The sequence below is a fragment of the Micrasema longulum genome, unplaced genomic scaffold (assembly GCF_059751315.1).
Source record: "Micrasema longulum isolate JH-2025_06_02 unplaced genomic scaffold, ASM5975131v1 h1tg001520l, whole genome shotgun sequence".
NCBI classification, from domain to species: Eukaryota; Metazoa; Arthropoda; class Insecta; order Trichoptera; family Brachycentridae; genus Micrasema; species Micrasema longulum.
Window position 1 is genome coordinate 199,694 of NW_028278703.1, and position 21,312 is coordinate 221,005.

Sequence of the window (21,312 nt, forward strand, 5' to 3'; positions counted from 1 at the left end):
AAGAGCGGTAGCAGACAAATTATTATTTTTTAATATTTTTTTTTATAGAGTCTTAATTCAATAAAATATACATATTATTACAATATTAATACATTATAAAGAAAACAAAGTATTAAGATATATTTTGTCCCGATAAACTATTCAATAATAGTTTGTCATCGGGTGCTCAGACATTAGTTTTAATTAATAATCAAATAAGAAGAGTACAGACATAATACTGTACACGTATAAAATAATAAACATAAAAATAGTTTAAAGATTTTTTTTTTTTTTTAAGTAAGAAAATAGAGTAAAATAATATAATTAAAATTAAAGAATAGTAATTTACTTAAATATATTTTAAATATAAGAAAGAAAAAATAGACACATATATAAATAGCTCATTCATTCAGCTATTCAAACGATCAAAACAAATATCCATCTGTGCCGCGATTATGAACGCCATCTTCTGTTCTATCTCTATCTACCTCGGTATGTTCTACCGCCTTGTCATTTCGACGTCACATTATGATCGAATCCAATCAATTAATTATTCGGAAAATATAGTCCCCAATCTGTACTTACTTAAATTTTAAATAGTTCTTATTTATATTTTAAATAGGCTTCTGTGATAAAAAAGTGCCCCATCCCAATTTAAGCAAAAAATGCTCGCTTGAACATATTTATTTGATGGCTTTTGACAATTACCAAGACGGGTGGCTTAGCGATCATCTGTATGTATCTACCGAGCTATTATAAAGCCGGCTCCTTTAACGTCTCGATACGTACACTCAGAAAGATAGTTAACCAAATGGAAAATATAAAATAACTAAATTTATTTTTCATGGTAGCAACATTTTACGCCTAGATGCTCTTATTTGTTATTGGACAGAATCTAGCCACATTATCTGTGCATCTAGACGTTCGTTTTCAAAACTGACAGTTATGTCTGAATTCAGTAGCGTATCTTGGTAATCGTTCGAGAGAATTTATCTTCAAATATACCGCCATGGTGAAGGTATGCCGACCTTAGCTTTCCATCATAATCGCGACCCTAGTACCTTATTAATTATAGTAGTATTAACTGCGCATGTAATGTCCACTCACTTTAATTTCCCATCAACTGTCGAATGACCAAAGCGGAAAGCTGCCACGGTAAATTCATTAGTAAGACTTGGGTTGACGGTCACATCATAGTCTATAGAGTAATCATGTCTAGGCTTCAATCCAAATTCTTCCATAGCTACATTACCTGTTAACACGGGAATCAGAAACAAAAAAAAACATCAAAATTAAGGTGAAAGTTTATTGAAAATATTAAAGCGAAAAACAATATCAATGCCAACTCCTTACTCGGAATCTTGACTCAGCGGTTTTGTTTCAAAATCTAGGCAAAAAACTACGTGGAGGATTTATAAAAAAAATATTGAACTTTTGCTTAATTAGTTAAATCCTTACGTTTAAGTAAAACTTTCTTGGAGCTGAAACACTAGGTTTTTTAATATGAAACTCGTTTTGTCTGTTTTACTCTCGCAGTTATGTCAGTATTGACGAGACGTCATAGGACCTGTAACAACTAACAACTAGCTATGAAGCACGTCAGTAAATTGTTGATTGTGAACAACATAATGGAAAATATAAAATAACTAAATTCATTTAACTTATTTGTTAATTGGGCAGAATCTAGCCACATTATCTGCGCATCTAGGCCTTCGTTTTTAAAACTGACAGTTATGTTGGAATTCAATTCGACTTCAAAATTGACTTATTTCTCTTTCATATTTTTAATAGGCTTTCAAGAAAAAGTGTGCTAACCTCAAAACAATAAAAAATGTAAATAAATCGTAATTAACGAAAAAATTGCTAGGTGAATTTTTTTTTGTCATTTTTAATCCGTAGATATGAGTATCCAGGGATACTAGACCCATCGGTACAAACCTATTTACATACATAAAAACTTGATGGTGAGGGGATCCGTAGTGTATCTTTGTAATCACTCGGCAGACTTTATATTCAAATATAACGTCAAAACGAACCTGTCACTTTAGTGCTTCGATATGTGTACCGTGACGTACGCTTCGTCTTGTTACATATCCGTGTACCTACCCAAAACTTGAAGGTAAAGCTAGGGTTTCCTAGGACAGCGGTGCCCGTATTTTAACGGCCGTAGTGAACGGTGATGCAGTGGACAGCCGTCGTAACGGTGACTAGAGTGTGGTTTCCTAGGAAAACGGTGTTATCAACACCATTTAACACCGTTTCCCTAGGAAACCACTCTCTAGTCGACGTTACGACGGCTGTCCACTGCATCACCGTTCACTACGGCCGTTAAAATACGGGCACCGCTGTCCTAGGAAACCCTAGCTTAAGGGGTCGGTAATGTATTTTGGTAATCGCTTGAGAGAATTTATCTTCAACTATACCGTCATGGTGACGGTATGATGAGAAACTAAGGCATCCCATCATAATCGCGGCCCTGGTCTCCGTTAAAATGGCCGTCTTGTTACGCCTACGGCATTACAGCTCGTAGCTCTAGATAACGACACCATTTATAGGAAACCATAGCTTTACGGGCGCTCGCCGAATCAGCTGGTTACACACATTTACATTAACTATTGCTGTGGGTGTAGCTTTTTGAGGCATAGACAGTGAATGTTATTGTATTTTTCTGATTATAGGTCATCAATCAAGTATTCGAATCTTACCAATAACAAGGGGAAGATACTCATTGTATACTATGTGCTGAAATACTGCTGTGACAATTTTTCTTGCTTCCAAGAACGTTCGCTGATCTAACCAATGAGGGTTTAGATCACATAATATTTTAGCAATTCTGTTGTGCTCTCGGGAAAAAAGCATGTGGACAGCCACTAGAGAAATCATCTGGTTGGCATGGCCATCACCTAAAATTGTGAAAACTACATTTAATTTTTTAATTATGCGATGCATCTGAAACATATCAAAAGAGTTTGAATTTGTGATTAGATTTTTCAATAATCATGGGCCACATTTTTCAGTTTGGGCACGATTATATATTTTTCTTCGAGTTGCGAGCCGGAATATCAAAATTACCACCCACACATAAATCAAAAACATATATATGTGAGTTATTTTAGTTGAAGAACACGCTATAGAAATAAATAACAGCAATCAATCCAAAATTAAAAAGACGCATGATGCACTCTGGATTGAAATGATTTTCTAGATAAATAACTGCATTCCTAGTCCAGTAAAGTCCCATTTACACCATCCGCTGATTGTGACTTTTGTCGCCGTAACGTTTTGTCACTGTCACGTTGTGTCACTGTAGGTGCGCTCACTACTCACTACTGGTGACAAAATGTTCATTTAGCGATGGATTTCGAAGAGGTCGCAGTGATTTGCGCTCTTGAATAACACTACCGGGTACATCCCATATGTAATGAATGATTATTAAAAGAAAAATTTTACTCTCTGTATTCTGAGTTACGTCAATATCCTCTCAAGTTTTAAAAATTATTTTCATATGTCAATAAACAGTTTTGAAATAATTTAATTCAAATCTCGTCCCACAATTTCCTTTTCAAATGAATATCAGAGAATTCCTTCAAAATTTTTGTATTCAATACTGGCCTTTTCTCTATGTCTTCTATTAACAATTCGTTGTCAATATCGTCTTCTTGCAGAGAAGGAGCCATCTTAAATTTCGCCCGCATAAATAAAGGTTTTAGCTCTTTAAATTCACAAACATCAACAGATAAAAGAGTTGAAGGAATGATGCTCAAATATGGGTAGAATGGTGAATGTTTTACAATGTGTAAAGTGGCCACTTAAACTAGCCAATGACAGGTCATAAGCCCTATAAATGCCTAGACTTCTATATTATCCTGTCAAAAATGTTCTTCATTACTGTTGTAATAATATTAAATTAAAAACAACTACAGCACAACATCATTATATTTACAGAGGAATATTTTTCTTTAATGAAATGAACAAATATAATAAAAAGTACAGTCAGGAATACAATATATTTAAGAAAGAAGTGAAAAGTTATCACTTATAATACTTCTTTATGTAACACTGATTAAAAACCTCTTTTATATATTTTTTTGTAATTTTTTTTATGTTACCTCAAAAATATTATTAATTAAAATAAAATAAACTATTGTAAGACGTCACTCCCCAATTATGTACACAAGAATTGTTTATTTATTTTACGTAATGGGAAACGTTAATTTAAATATATGTTTTTAATTAATGTAAAAAATTGTATTTAGTTGTAATATTGTATTATAAATTGTTAAATTAAAAAAAAAAAATGTTAGTCTTAAATATAACTGAGAAATTCACAACACACGTCCGTTCGGTAGGCGTGTGCTGGCAGAATGACAAAAAGTTCCTTGTGAGCGCACTCCCATAGCAATGTACAGACTGGGGCCGGGTGACAGTCACGTCACGCTGGAACTTTTTGTCACCGTATTGTCATGTCGCCACAGTTAGCGCACTCTCATATATCAGCGGGGGCTCTTAACATTGCACGTAAAACGTCCCTAACTAACCTTTAACTAAAAGTTGTATTCTATTACTATTTAATACGACATCATATATTTTGAAGATAATAAGAAAGGATATTAAGAACCATTTTCGTGAAATATCACCAAAGACTTTCTGATAATATTATTTATCAAGGTATTATGAAAAAAAACAATAAATCACACACTCATTCGATGTCTTAAGTTTATAAACGAATTTTGGTATAATAAAATAAATAAAACAACTTTGTTTTTAACCACTAATTTTTATTTTTCACCAACCGGTTTCAAAGCAAACAAGCTTCTTCGTCCGTAAACCTTGACGATGAAGCTTGTTTGCTTTGAAACCGGTCGGTGAAAAATAAAAATTAGTGGTTTAAACAAAGTTGTTTTATTTATTTTATTATAATGAATAACCACAAAGTTAGTGCTTCAAATATAAACTTTATGTTTGAATTTTGGTTTGATCGAAATTCCACATTTCAGCGGACAGGATCAAAACGTCTCCTTCCACGGGCCGGAGATTGTCTTCATGTGTTAAAAGGATATAATTAATAAAAACACAGGTAACCTAGGGCATTCAATGTACTAAATACATTCCAATATAACATGGCAAAAATACTAACAAATTAAGAATTTGTGATTTATGCCATTTCTAATTTTCTGGGTTATCTTTATATTTTTTTATCTAAGCATGTTAAGTATAATGTATCTAATAGTATTACAATATTGCACAATGTGTAAAAAAAAATGTGTTATACGTAAAACTATTTTTTGTTGTTGTATTATATCATAATTTTGTAATAGGACACGGTTATGTTTAATGTATTTATGTTAATGTTTATAAAAAGGCACTTGTGACGTGTACATTAATAAAATAAATAAATAAAAACAGATAGGTCAAACAATAGGTACGTCCATTATTATTGTACAAATAGTTTAAATAAATATTATTTCTATGGTAAATGTAAAACAGATATATCGTGTTTATCGGTCTCGTGGTGTAATGGTCAGCGTGTTTAACATGCAAGAACTTGCGGGTTCGATTCCCAACACGATTGATATGAAATATTAATTTCTTCTTTCTTCTTCTTCAGCCTTTTTATGTCCACTGCTAAATGGCGGCTTCTTCCAAACGTCCCCGTTCCTTTCTTTCGCCCGCTTTCATTATCCATGTTTTACCGGCAATAGAGGCGATATCATCGACTCAACTTTTCTGCGGCCTTTCACCACTTTTTTTGTTTGCCCACGGTCTGCACTTTATTATTCTGGGTGTCCATCTGCCATCATTTTGCCTCGCTAAGTGTCCTGCCCACTGCCATTTTAATTTTACTGCACGATCCATGATATCCATAACTCCGGTTCAGCGCCTTGTTTCTTAATTTCTTATTCTATCTCTTAAACATTCACCGAGCATCTGTCTTTCCATGGATCATTGCGTGCATTTTAATTTCTGGCTACTTTTCTGTGTAACAGACATGGTTTCTAGTTCGTATGTCACTACCGACAATACCCACGATTCGTAGACTCGTCTTTTTAAGCATATAGGGACTTCCTTGTTTTTAAAAATATATTTTAGTTTGCCGAAAGCAGCCTAACTTACCCCTATTTTTCTTGGTAATTCTGCTGTCTGGTTATCTTTACCGAGTTTGAATTTGTGTCTTAGATATATGTATTCATCAACCACTTCGATTTAATTATTGTATGACAATAATATTAATTTAAAAAGGAGTTTTTCATAGACCCCTGACTGGTACCTGAAGAGTAAAACTGATCATCGTACCTTCATATAATAAAAATGATCAAAATACGCTGCAATTGGTGTACCAACTCAGTAACTTATGCTTGATTAGTTGCCGAAAGGGATTATAATATCGCGTTTGATTTCATTCAAGAAAATTCCGAACACGTACCGTAAATCAAATCTTTTGTACGTTAATAAAAAACCTACCTGATTTAAAGCATGCAGATCCTTGTTCCATCGTGATGCAGTCATTTTTATCTTCGCTTAGTGGCAACAAGTCTCTTCCAAAGTCTGTAAACATTTTCAACCGCCCCCCGGACCACTCCCTCAGAGAACTTAAGGAGTCTTGATGAGATCCATATAATTGGGATAGATCCAGGAAGTGGGTTGCACCATTCATCTAAAAAATAAATTAAAACACGAATGTTATTAGAATAAATAATATTCCTTTATGTTCGTTGCAGAATTAAGAGATTTAGACTCAAACATGGCACCTTATCGTATTTCGTGAGTATTCTGCCAAAAAGCACTAAGCCAAAATTTGGCTGTTTTTACTAAATGATGAGGTTATGCTGTTGAAAAAATACTCTACAATTTGCAAAAAACGCACTAAGTCCTATCTACACTACAAGTCGAGATATTTTCTGTAATAAGTCAATATAACATAAATCTTATAGATAAGATAAGATATAGATATTGAAACGAAAGAACTAATTGACCGAATAGATGCTGCTAGTTCAGATCTGGAACTCTCAATGAATATGAGCAAAACTAAGCTTATGATCATTGATCGAGCTAATAAAGTAGCGCCATTGGACACTGAGGGAATCTGAAAAGAAAAACAATCGAATCTTTCGAGATGTGGTGTTGACGGCAAATGCTGCGGATTCCGTGGACGGCCAGAGGTACGAATGCATCTATTTTCCATGAATTGGACATAGGAAAAAGACTGATATCCATGTGCGAGAAAAGAATTTTGCAGTTCTTTGGGCATATTTCCAGGGGAGACTCTGATAGTTTGGAGAAAACTATTCTCCTGGGAAGTGTCGAAGGGGCAAGGTCACGCGGACGTCAACCGACAAGATGGAGCGGCACAGTCACTAAGTTATCAGAATTATCGCTGACGAATGTCTATAGAAGAAAGATCGTTCCAGATGGAGGGAGACTGTCCAAGTCCTATCTACACTACAAGTCAAGATATTTTCTGTAATAAGTCAATATAACATAAATTCGTTCAGAGGAAAAGCATCTAGGGACAAGAGACCAGGGGAGAATCGTCAAAGTAAGCGATTATGCACAGCTTACCATTATATTTGACTTTTATTAATAATAATTTATAGTAACCATGTTTATGCGAAAATAAATAAAGTAATTGTAATTTATTATAAATCACCGTTTATATTTTTCTACAAAAAAATATCTATGAAGCGCGCCCAGCCTATTCTTACTGAACGATGAAACTAGCCGATTGCCTAAGCTTATTCTTCCATACAAAAAAGTACACTGTATTTTTCGTCTTTAACCCAAGTCGGCTTTTTTCGTACTAAAACAAACTTGCAGATTACAAATATTTTTAGAAGATTCTCTATTTGGAAACTAGTATTTCGATCATTATTTCCGAAGGACTATTTTTCTTTGATGGGATACCGTTGACATATTATGTCTCACATAGGACAGGTGGCGTTCGCAGTGGCCGTTTTAGGCATTATTCATTTTAAAAGAAATCGGCCAGTGCTCAAGTCTTGACAGTACTGTCAATGACAGATCATAATGGAAATATCTGCGGAATGTCATTGTGGTATTTGTTAATAAACTTTTGTGCAAGTATTGTATTAAAATAGTGTAGAATAAAGCTACGTTTATCGCGTGGTTAATAATAATTGTTGTTTGAGTTGATTTTCACAGAATTACAAAAAAATAGTCATTTATAATTACATTACTTACATGTTATGTAAGTACATATATGTGGTACAAATTAATGAATATTTTTAATAGATTACCTATAAAATAAAGCACGGATTGCCACTGCAAGAGACGCCGTACTGGTGGGCCATCAATAAAACTATTTCGGATGTATTCAGCGGAGCTTATGGAGCAGTACTAACTTGAGAAAAGGTGAGATTGTTGGTCGGCAACATGATATCCTGGAGATGCCTAGTAAGTGATGTCTACGTGCTTCACTCAGGGGCAAATGTGACAATTATTATTTTATTTCTTTTCTCTTTTAACTAATAAATTATTATTTTACCTAATGTAATAGGTACTGTACATTAAATAAAATGATTGCATAACTTTTTTAATTAAAGAAAAAAAACATTTCCCTCAAAGTGACCATAGTAGGTACAATGTGACTTCAATTTGAATTCCTTACTGTGGTACTCGTATTATGTAAGAGCGAAAGTCCGCTAAGTCATGTCAATCCACTATTATTTTGAAAAAAACGTTCTGAAAGTTCAGTTATTATTTATTAAAACAATTGAATAAAATGTAGTTAATAGATCAATTTAACATTTTTTCAAGTTGGCTTAGTAATGTTTAGTATAAAAAGAAAAGTTATTTCGTTACAAATTTTGAACTTCAATTATCTCAGAAGTAGTAATTTTGACTTAGTGCTTTTTCGCAGAATACCCACGATTTACTCGATAAAATTATTTATATTACAAAAGAAATGTAAACCTGCTTGGCGAATCCAAGTGAACAATCGTGATTAGGAGCAAGCTGTGTCCTAACAAAATTCATGCATTGTTGCTCAAATTTTCCGTAAAAGTTGTCTTCATTATTCAACTGGATGGGGTAACAACCGAAGTGACGAAGCTCCGAGGGGAGAGCCGATTTGCCATCCGCACTGCAGCAAGAAATTGCACTACCATTCTCTGCAATTAAAAATAAAATAAAATATATCATTATGAATAATTTGCTTAGTAAAAAAAACATTTCAAAAAGATTAATAACATCACTTTACGAGTACAACCGCAATTTATAATAAACTAGCGAACTTTGGCTTGCCTGCTATTAGCTGGTTGAACAAATGTTTTTTCGTAAATAAGGACACACGTTATTTATTTTGTACTTTTTTGAGCTATTTATATATTCGTTATAAGGGTATGTTTTTCGTTTTATCTCCTAGTGTGATTGGCTAAAAGTCCTCGTCGTGTTCAAATTAAAATCGTGCAAAAATCACTACTGTTGTGCCATAATCCATGGAGAAAATACGTATTAATTTAGAAAAAATAAGAACCCTTTTTACCCTGAGCATTCTTAAATTACGATACTCAACTCATGCTTAACGAGAATTTAGTTATTCTTTAACAGCCGGGTTTTGACCTCACCTTGACATTTAATTCGAAACCAAAAGAAAAAAAGAACTAAGATACACCAGATCTTGTCTTGAGGTAGTAAATTTTTTTTTGACCTAGTTTTAATTTTATTTACTTGTATTTTATTTCATTTGTGCCTGTATTTAGTATGAGGAAATGTAGTTACCATTGTTAGAATGTACTGTATAAGTCCGTCAATAAATAAATAAATAATAATTAAAGAAAAATGACTGTGCCGTGAAAGCGTGTAAAAACTCCCCGGATAAAAGAAAAAAGACTTTTCATTAATATGTAGGTACCTAAGTACTTGTTTATGATTGAATTCCAAAACTATTTTTTTTAATATTGAGTTTAATCAGGTACCTAGGTACTTGTTGATGGTTAAATTCCAAAAGATAAAATAATTAATTTTCGAATAAAGATTTTTTTGCAAATGTCTAACTCTAATTGAACGCAGTTATGCAGAAAGCAGCCAGCCATAGAAAATTGAAACTGAGATAATAGAACTTTAGTGAAAAGGGTAAATAATCGAATCTACACAACAGTTGGAATGTTGAAATTGACTTTAACAAATGATGAACAATAAATACATAAGTTTTTTTCATAGAACAAACAAGAATTCAATTATGCGTTGGACCAGTTTTATTGGTCTTTAAAGTACCGTAAGCTTTTTCTAGTTTTGTGAGTGTTTTCTGCAAATTGAGAAATGCCATTTTTAAAATGGAAACCATTTTCAAAAGGCGATTATTTCATTTTTTGTATGAAAGCGGTCTGATTGTTTTTAGCAACACATAGAATTGACCTTACTGCACCTGATAACATCAATATCTATATTTTTTTTTTAAATTGTGGACTTGGCTGCTTTCTACATAACTACGTTCAATTGATGTTTGTAAATGTCAGAATACAAACTTTTTAATATACAAAAAAACAACAATCTCAACTTTTTTGGAATATGCATTCCAGTCGAATGTGACCCTGAAAGTTCGATGAAAAACACATATTCGCTCCTAACTTTTTTTTTATGAACATATTGAAAATATTATTTACCAACCTAATTCATGTAAATAATATTGTTTTCCTAACACTTTGGTCCGGTAGTTATCGAGTCCATAAAGGACAAACTTTCATACATTCATTTTTATACATAAAGAAGATAGATAACCAGTTTCTACCCCCTGTTTTCTCCCTTAACCACCCCACTCTACCCTAACTGCGTAAATTTTAAACAATGTAATTTTGTAATTAACCTTGAAGAAAGCATAGTATTTTGCCGAAACTAGTTATAAAAAATAAATAGTGGTACATACAAAAAACAAATTTATTTAATTGTAAAATATTGGATTTTTTTCTTACCGAACGTCAGGGTGACTGTTGACGATACATCATGAGCAATAAATTGGCCGAATTGCATGGTCAGAAGATTAGCTCGAGGATGCGGGCGGTCTTTATCTAGGATCAGTTTAGCTGATGCTGTTCTCGCCGAACATAGGGGGGTTGATAAACCACGAGGAGACCAGATACCTGTGGCGTTAAAATAAAAAAGTTGGTAAGCATTATAAAGCATGTAAAATTTTACATGCTTTATAATGTGACAAAAGGTTAAATTTTAAAATTGCTTTAAGATGCTGTTAAAATTAAAACAAAAAATAATTAAAAAAACATCGAAAGCCGATTTTTTCAATCTGTTAAAAATAAGAAAAGTCCTGTCCAGCCAATGTAAATAGAACTAGATTCAAATCCAGAAAAAAAGAATTTGAACGGAGAAAATTCCGCCTCGTAGTGGTGTGTTTACCTACCATGCTTGAAGTCCTAGGTTTGATTCTTGGAAGGGTCAATGCAAAATATTTATTTAAAAGGTGGTTTAGCACTGCATCACTGATCCCGGACTGGGACCTGAAGCGTAAGACTAATTCTCTTACCTTCCTGGATAACATAATCAAGAAACACTGCGTGTACTTTTCGCCATTAAATATATTATGGTAAATTTCGATCATGGTGTGGGGACCGTCACGTCGGGGTCACCATATTGTAGAGGTATCTTATTGTACTCGACTAGATGGTAGCTATTTGTTATTTTATGTAAAAACAAATAATTAAATGGATTTAACCCCAAGAAATAAATAAATATAATAATCTAAGTTTCTTGCAATTTTTGGTTTATTACACACGAAAATACAGAGGTTAAACAAATAAATAGAATTTGAATACTGCTGGAGGCAGAAAAAGGCGAGTGACGTGTTGCGCGCCTTTATAAAGTGGTTCATTTGGCACTGTGGCCATAGACAACAACACATCCTCGTCTCTCACTCTGTGGTCCCCACGGTGGAAATTAATTTTACCTTTCATCGTAAATTTAACAAAAATTGATTGTCATGAAAATATCTTACGCAATGCAAAATGTCGACTCAAGATCGCTTCTATCAACTGACAATCTCATTTATTTGATGGAAAAACACGATTTAAAAATCAGGTTTTTGTAATTATTATAGTTGAACTTTCGGCACTCTGAAAATATTGTTTAAGACATATTTACCATCTTCATAATGTGGAGGAAGGAGCCTTTCGATGGCCGTCCGAGCAGCGCCCCACGATGGATGAAGAATATTGTTGCAGCTGCCATCAATTGAGCGATACTTTTCCATCAATTTATTCACGCAATTTGGCTCGGGTTGACAAGGTGGTTCTAGAAATATGTAGATGCCAAACAATCACAAAAGTAGATATTACCGGAATATTTTTTAATGATGGATTAATTATAATAGTCTATTGACAATGAATAAAAATTATAGATAATTTTCTGAGGAAATGAAGCATGGAAAGCATCCACCTCCACAAAATGTTTGATTAAAGTTATGTTTTTATTCAGGTTTGTAAATAAACTTGTCAAAATATCTAATAAGTTCTTTTAAATATTTATTTATTATATATACGGCTTAATGACGGCCAGTGGTTTTTTTTGTTTTTTTATTTGTTTATAAACCATTAAACTAAGCCAGAAAAATGTTTTCTTAATTTTTAAATATCGTATTATCAGTGCTTCGATTTTATAAAGTTTTGTATTTCTGAAATAACTCCGCGTGTGAAGTCAGATGATCTTTTCCGCGTAATCTCATTCAGTTCTTCCCATTGAGCCATCCATGGCAAGCAAACCGGAAATCTTCCAAAGCTCTCATATCATAGGTTGGTTCATAGTGGCGTCATTCAAAGTAGTCCGTTTTTATCATAATGTTTTTTTTTCGTACATTTCCAGAAAACTTTGCCGTGCAATTTGATGCTCCAATTTTTGGATGGAAAGAAACGGAAGGAAGCATTTATGGCATCCAATTTCCCGTAGGGCTGAAGTTATTTATTACAACAGTCACACGAAGAAACACATATACATGAAACTAAACAAAAAGAACAATGACCAGAATCTGATACGAACGTCGAATGTTAAGGATCTGGGCGTTAGATTTGTGAGCACTCTGACATTTCATGAACACAGAGACAATCAGTGGTAATGCATTGAAGATGTTAGGATTTTTTCTGCGTACTGCCAGGGTTTTCAAAAATACCCGCGTACTGAGAACTCTTTACAACTCCTTGGTGCGAAGTAGACTCGAGAGTGGCTCGATGATTTGGGGGCTATATTAACTGAAGTACTCTCTTATGATAGAGAAAATCCAAAATAAGTTTCTTAGATATCTCTACATGAGAGAGTGCGGGTATTATCCCTGGCTCTACCCGACCGAGTTTCTCCAGGTTATGCTTGTCTACAACAGTTTAGAGACTAGAAGGAATGTGTATTTGACTACACATTCTTATCGATTGTTGCGCGGTATGATCGATAATTCTGAGATTATGATGAGCATTGGTTTGTATGTTTCTGGTAATTACCTAAGACAGCGTCAGCATAGATTGTTTCATATTCTGACATAAAGGACCAACCTGCCCATGGTTCTGCCTGTTAAAAGGGCTAATGCTATGCTTAATAACATCGTTCTGGATATTGATCTGTTCCATGTATCCGAGAGGTTTTTCCGGAGCAGGATTCTCCTACTACTTTGACATGAGTCTCTTTCATGTATATTTTTTTTTTTATAATATGAACGTATAAAATATATGTTTGTTATGTATATGTTATATTTAAAATAAGTGAATTGAATAGAATAAACTATAAAGCAACGACAAACAAGGGCAATGAAATAATGGTATAAAATATATTCATAAACACGATGCTCATTTAAAAATAAATATGTCTTCTTTTAGGGATATCTCATTAATTTATTTTGAAAAAGGAGTATAACGTATTTCTCATTACCATCCAGTTTGATTATTGGCAGTCCCAATTCTATATCTTCTTCTGGAATGGCATCTCGATCTTTAAGGGACTGCATGGCAAATATGTTCATCAGAGCTCCTCTGCTAATGGATAAAGCTTCTGGATGGTTGATGCTTCGTTGGAACTATGAATAAATAAAAAATATTTAGAAAATGGATTTGTTCACTTTTATCACAATAAATTACAGGTTGCAGTGACGCCAGGAGCTTAGCACTGACCCAAGATTTTATTTTTTTTCATTAAATATTTTCCTACATTTTTGGCGTAAGTCAAATACGGTATCTACAAACAAATGTTTTTTTTATACCCAATTTGGCGAACGAATTTCTTTCAAATATTTGTATTTCCAAATGTTGTATCATAATTTTACTTTTACGGTTACAGATTTGAGCTGCCCAGCTATCCAAATTTATTATTAAAATGCCGCACGCAATATTAATTAGTAATATAAAATTAATTATCTAGCTCTGAAATGAGATTTTGAGTAGTTTTATGTTTCAAAAGAAATGATCAACGCTTGAAAAGATCTATTTTTAAAAATATTAATAATTATATTTATTTATTTACAGACTCGTTCAGTGCATTTAGTAACAAAAAAATACACATTTTTATTTTATAAAAAAATACGATTTTTTGATTTTTACTTTAAACATAAGTGGTAAAACAGAGTATTAAAAATAAAAACATAATTACATAGCAATGAAATACATATTAATAGTCAAAATAGTAAGCCAAAAAAATCCCACAAAGGCATGGCCTGTTCGTGGGGATACAAGAAAATGTTAATGAATTTTTGCTCCTATAATAAATAATGGACAGTTATAATATTTTTGTGTAACATAAGAAAGGAAAAATGAAAAATTCTGTAAAAGATAATATGGTATTTTTTTATAGTAATTAAAAAAGGAAATAAAAATATTTAAAAAAAAAACAAAAATATTCCTTATTATTGTTTTAAGATTTTTTCTATAAAGAAATACTTGGACTAAAAAGGTCTTGATGTTGTCTTGAATTTACAATTCGAAACGATCGTGGCATTGGTGCATGCAAGCCATAGTTTGTGCCGTGCTTATCGAGGAACATCACATCATTATTTCGCATCCGGCGGATCGGTACGTTGAATGTCACTTGTTCCCGAAAAATCAAGCGATTCAGTCAAGTAAACATGAATAAGGAGTCAATGTTATTTCTACTTTTTGTAGACTTGCGGTTTTTAACATTGACTCCGTACCTCTGTGAGTGTAGTCTCCCCTTTTGAAGCCAATCATAGATGCTACTTTTTTAGCAGACGATGTTGTACTGATTCCATATGATTTATCCGGTCTGCGTAGAAGGGGGATCTGATATTTATCAGCATTCTTCTTACTTCGATTTTGAACTGTCCCGTTCTTCCATTTTTCATATCTACAAACGGTACACCAATAAAAAATGTTTAAAATTTTGTAAATGTTCCTCACCTGAAAATGTCCAAATGACGGTGTGCCTCTTGGTACGATTGTTTGAAACGAATCAGACAAGATATTTTTCTCCTTCTCAATCAATCGATTCATGCGTAGTTTTGCTTTTGATTTTACCTCTGCCATTGAGTGCAAATCATATGTTCGCGAAGACCGGGATTTCAAATCCTCGAAAGCTGAAATCAACAAGTAGTTTCAACTTTTCAAGTACAACTGATAATATGAAATTTTATGGTAACCTAAAACATGTTTTACTATAATACTTTACAGATAAAATTTTGAAAGTTATTTAAAATCACCAAGTTGCAACTAGGAAGCTTGGATATTATGTAACATGTCACATTAGTTTAATAATAAAGATAACAAAACTAAATGTATGGTTTTCGTTTCCATGGTGAGTGTAAAGATAATCTAATTTAAGGAGAGACAGTGGGCTAGTGAGCACGCGTAAGCTAGGTATTTTAAACGATGCACAAAAACAATTTTCGTCGGTAGATCTATCAACGATACCTCAAACGAAGCGACGTCCGCCCAGTTCCAATATTTATCTCAGATGAAATTTTTAATGACTGAGTTTGCGTACAACAGAAAAAAATTATATTAACTCAGTTCACTCAATACAAATTTCAAAGAAAATAAAGAACGTTTGAGTAAATAACAGTACAACACATATTAATGAATTTTTTATTGACTTTATAATCTTATTCAAATCATTACCTTTACTATAGAGAAATAAAATGGATATTGACATGCTTTTAAAAATTTTACTTGAGCCTAAAGGTAACTCATTTTTATGCATTTTCTCCCGTATTTAGGTATGATTATTTGAGTTCATGTATTACATATAGAAATAATTTATTTATAGTAAACTTAACTTCTTTTTCTTATCCTAAATATTTTTCTTTATATTTCAATACTTTACTCTATGTCAGTAGTTAATATGTACGCAGAACATATTTCTTGTTTGCCTACTTTGCGCCCTTAAGTACTGCGGTTTTGGTTTCTGTAGTAAAACTAATATAATTTACCTAACGGTAAAGTTTTGTTTAATACAGAAAAAATAACAAAACCGTAGTAAAGACATAAAAATCTACTAGTAAAGTTATGGTTGCTGTAGTTAGCATAACTTAATCTGCTGGTATGGTTTTGGTTACTCTATGAAGACATACTCAGCAATTGGTAAGGTTTTAGTTACAGTAAATAAAGACATCATAATCTGATATGGTTTTGATTAATTTAGTAGAAAAAACGGTTTAAAAACAGGTTTTGTTTACTGTTGTAAAAATAACACAATCTGCTGGCATGGTTTTTATTACTGCAGTAAAACATAATAATATATTGGTTATGTTTCTGTTACAGTACGTAGTAGACATTATAACCTAGTGACATAGTGGCATAGTTTTGTTTAGCTTTAAAATATATGTAACTTACTGGAATGGTTTTGTCCTGTTTGGCAGCAAATTCCTTCTCTCCCATGGGTAAGATGGCACCTTTGTCCTTTACTGCCCATCCTAACATGCGCAGGACACTGCACAAGAGGTACACATTCTACTTTCACGGAACATTCTGATAAGTCTCCCACATCCTTCGATGTATCGTTGACCTTCTTCAAATCTTCTGAAACTAAAATTAATTCTATGATTTTTCAAAGGATGTCTTATATATTTATTTATCTTACTTGGACACTACATTATTCAAATACTAACATATGGTATTTTACCATAAATTTAAGAATGAATAAACACAATAATTATTTATCGATTCTCCAATTGTTTTTTTTTTCAAAATACAGTACTTGATTATCAAAAGGATGTAAAAATCAAATCTTGACCATCACTAGGGAAGTAGCATCATTACTGCCTGACTGCTCTTGCAATCGGCATGAGATGCAGGTTGGTTCTGCTTCTGAGATCATTGGGTGGTTTAAGTATAAACTTTACACGCTGTGTAAGATTTACCATTCTGCTTATGGTAATTTGGACATACTTAAAATTTAAATGTAAATTAATTTAGGAATATTTTAAATGCGTTTTAATCTTCGTAGAAACTGGATTTTAAGTATCTCAGAATTTAAATTAGATTTTTTTGGAAATATTATGTGTTTGGCTGGTTAAGGTTACTTTATCACATTAATTTAAGAATATTTTAATGTGTTTAAATCTTTGTAGAAAGGTAGACAAGCAGAGTTGTCAATAAAAATAAATATAGTTTATTATTCTTCTTCTTGTGGTGCCTTATCAGGTCCCCCCGACGTTCACTACAGCGGAAGCATCTCAGTCCTGCGCTACTCCGAGGCCAGGACATCTGCTTCTTGGATGTGCTCCGCATAGTGATTCCTGGGAAAAGATGACCAAGTGGTTTCTCGTTGCCTTCTCTGGTGCATTTTACTGTCGGGGTTACCTTCCCTTAGCTGGTTGGTTTCGGTTTGGAGGCGCCAGAAATTCGCCTTTCATCCTCTCGTTATCTGCTGTGATCACCCCGTTATGAGTCTGATCCCATTGCTCTGGATTCGCGACGTGGACGCTAACGAGTCGGAATAGTCAGTAGTGTTGCCGGTGGAATACGACTGGGCATTCGCAGCATTTGATAGAATCACACCCTTCAGCAAGATGTGACTCACTGCGACTCTACTGACGGTTCGAACCACTGTATTATTACAATAAATAATTAAAATAAACTTAGTAACATACCTATATGCGGCTTTTTGGTTGCTTTTGAAACTTCCTTATGCTCTAGATGAGATTCTGATCTTTGATGCCGGGTATGACAATGTAGTGACCCACAACTTAATAATAAAATGATTGAAAAGTATCTTATTGATTTAGACATGATAAATATTTTTGGCGACCTAAAATACAAAATAAAGTTTAATATTACTATTTAAATTTATTTTAACAGAGAGGGAAAACATTTTTGAGAAGGGAATATAGAATTCTAAGCATTTACAGGGCTTATAACTTGTCATTGGCTGGTTTAAGTGGCCACTTTACACACTTAGATCATAGTCTAATATAAACTTGGAGGTAGGCAAGGAGGATTTGAATGTTAGTAAAATTAGTGTCCTGACATAAAGGCGGTTACGTCTCGAAATCGGTAGACATCGAAAAGAAGGTAAGTGGTTACATAAAAATATTAACTTACATCAATTTATTCAAATGCTTGTTGCCAAAGTTAACGCTTTAAATATTAATAATAAATAATCAATAAATTATTATACCCATATTATTATTCATTTATATGTAAATTTTAAAACTTATTAATTAATCGATTTTTTACATAAAACAAATATTTCCATAGCTAAGTATAAAAAATGTTTTTAGGAGATACATTAATCTTGTTATTAATCATATATTTTTTTTATATCTTTTAATGAAAAAAGTAATCTTACAAAATGTACCTCTCTTTTTTTCCAAAGATTTGAGCTTGTTTAAATTTTTGTTGACCGGGGCTGGATTTCAGCTCCTGGGGTTTTTTAAAATGACAACAGAGAAGGAGAACATTTTAGAGAAGGGAATAGGAATGTCCAGGCATTTACAGTGTTTATGACCTGTCATTGGCTGATTTATGTGGCCACTTTCCACATTGTGACATTCTCAACAGATTGTTGCATAAACCAACTGGTCCAAGAAGAAGTATAAAAATGAAAAATATATTCAGGTGTTGGGTAGTATGCAGGCACATAGTGTGTAAAGTTGCCACTTAAACCAACAAATGGCAGGTCATAAGCCCAGTAAATGTCTAGACTTCCAATTCTCCATTTTTTCCGTATCTGTAGCGATGAATATTGATAACTACCCAAAGAGTAGAATTCAGCCTTGTCTAAAAATATTTAAACATACGCAAACTATTGTTGATACACGTTCATATTAATCTTGTGAAAAACAGTAGAATAAATTGTACCTAGTTTATAAATTATTTTTAAGTAATATTCATTTATTGATAATCAGTAATCAAATAAGGGTCAAAGTATAAGTTTTCGTAAAATACTCACCTGGCTGTTTATAAAACATTGAAAAACATTGCTAAAACGATTGAATTACAAATATTTATTATCACAGCGTCCCGGTTAACCAAACTGTAATTTTACGTACATAGGTTCAAGTTGGTCAGATGTTTCATGTATTTTATAGAAATTACAACAATAATTATTTTAGCAAGTGGGTATGATGATACTGAGAAATGCGTGGAACATATGATAATAATATTATATACTGTATAAATGTAGGTAGTTTGATCAAGAATTTTGTTTCGATGTTTTATTTATATTTACTCGTAAGTATCATAATTATTATATTACGTTATAGTTTGATAATTTATATGGCGCAATTTTGTGAGAACCATCTCAAGGGTGCTGTACAATAAATAAATATCCCAACACGTCTTGCAGCTACAGAGCGCAAGGACGGCAAGAAATCTCGCCTCTGCGTACACTATGTTTTAGTTTGACCAAGAAGTTTAATTTTTGAATGATATTAAAATAAATAAAAAATCTCAAAAAAAAAAATAGGTGATCGATTATATCGAGTCTTGGAGTTCATGAGCTCATAGACTGTTGAAATTCTTATTAAAAAAAAGGTATTTAATAACATTAACATATTAAAGCTAGATTACTAATCGTCTTGCAGTTGCAAAGCGCATGGACGAGTGGAATTCTAAAAACTTAAAACTGTTTCAATAAATTTATAAAAAATATACATTGAACAGAGTAGATAATTTATCAAGTGTGCATGCTAAAAAGTAAACAATACTAAATAAATAAAGCACCGTTACAACATTATGGTAAACAAAATAAAGAAAGTTATCCGAAGAGTAGCTTTTGTAGATTGTACATGTGGCTTACAGACCGCTTTTGATTCCTGGAAGATAGTAGAGGCACATATGTGCCGTTACCGAGGGACGCGGACGGTGCGTATTGTTCCAATGACTTGGTGTCCGGTGGTGGACGCATGTGATGTTGCCACAATTACAGTAATATTTTCAGTTTGCCATTTTTTTATGGACGAGGACTGAATTTCACCACCTTGAGAATAGCTTATTACGGTTTCAGCAGTGTGATTTCACAAAAATCAATGGTTAAAGTACATTCCTTCAAATACCTGTAGCTATTTTCCTTCAACCATTTCTTATCGGTTTCACTTGGATAAAAAAGCAATGTTTTTTGTCCGATTTTTATCTTACTTATTTCACTGCCCCGTTCACGGTGTGTTTGGCAATTTGTATGAAGAGCCTTTGTCATCATTCATCTTCATGATCATATTGCAAACAGGAATAAAAGCAAAAACTGTATTTACTTGTATCACAATAGCCATAATAGTCACATTTAGTAACGTCAGATTATCAGTAATTTAAAATTTTACCGACGCCTTTCATATAAGTCTTAATAAAATCAAAATAGAGAAATGGAAAGAATATTAATGTTTACACCAACAAAAACTGTATATAAGCTCTGTAAATGGTCAGATTTCTATACTCCCTGCTCTTTGACTTTTTTTACCTCTCTTGTAACGTGTTAATCATTATAACAATGTACTCTTATATTGATTAAAATACGCAAATAAAATTGCAGCTCAACAGGCCCTCAGGAGGCTTAATTATAGAGGTGAATAACAGCACAGAATACGCAGGCTTGAGTTCTTATTGTGTTCTCACTAGGAATCGTACCTGGAAGCTTCCGTACGTAAGTCAAGCTTCTTATACACTACCCCACAACGTCCGCCTTAATCGTTTATGTAAAAATTCTTTAGATGATGTTTCTTGATCCTTGTATGATAAACTGCCCAGTAAAATCGAAGAAACTGAAATATGAGAACAACACCTTTTCCTAGAGAACTGAAGAGAATTTATTGAAAACACTATATTAAGGTGTTGATAAAAATGTATTACTTTTTTGTTTATTTAAAAATGTTGAAGGCTTAATGCTGTTGAAATGCGATCTTTTAGGCTAATGTGTGATAAAACTATGACCGATAGGTGAACAAAT

General features: G+C 32.9%; 1 protein-coding gene across 1 annotated transcript in view; it reads right to left on the bottom strand.

Annotated features, from left to right (window-relative positions):
• Pxt (chorion peroxidase) overlaps positions 1-19,451 on the bottom strand; it is a 34,409-nt gene extending 14,958 nt beyond the window's left edge. Inside the window, exons 1-11 of the mRNA XM_088236190.1 lie at positions 19,324-19,451; positions 18,023-18,180; positions 16,764-16,955; positions 15,333-15,508; positions 13,855-13,999; positions 12,088-12,237; positions 10,908-11,075; positions 8,911-9,107; positions 6,442-6,634; positions 2,685-2,882; positions 1,087-1,231 (exon numbers count right to left, since the gene is read on the bottom strand). Of these exons, the coding sequence (XP_088092316.1) occupies positions 1,087-1,231; positions 2,685-2,882; positions 6,442-6,634; positions 8,911-9,107; positions 10,908-11,075; positions 12,088-12,237; positions 13,855-13,999; positions 15,333-15,508; positions 16,764-16,955; positions 18,023-18,161 (1,703 nt within the window). The 5' untranslated portion in view covers positions 18,162-18,180; positions 19,324-19,451. The remainder of the gene's footprint in view (positions 1-1,086; positions 1,232-2,684; positions 2,883-6,441; positions 6,635-8,910; positions 9,108-10,907; positions 11,076-12,087; positions 12,238-13,854; positions 14,000-15,332; positions 15,509-16,763; positions 16,956-18,022; positions 18,181-19,323) is intronic.
• Positions 19,452-21,312: the final 1,861 nt, after the last annotated feature.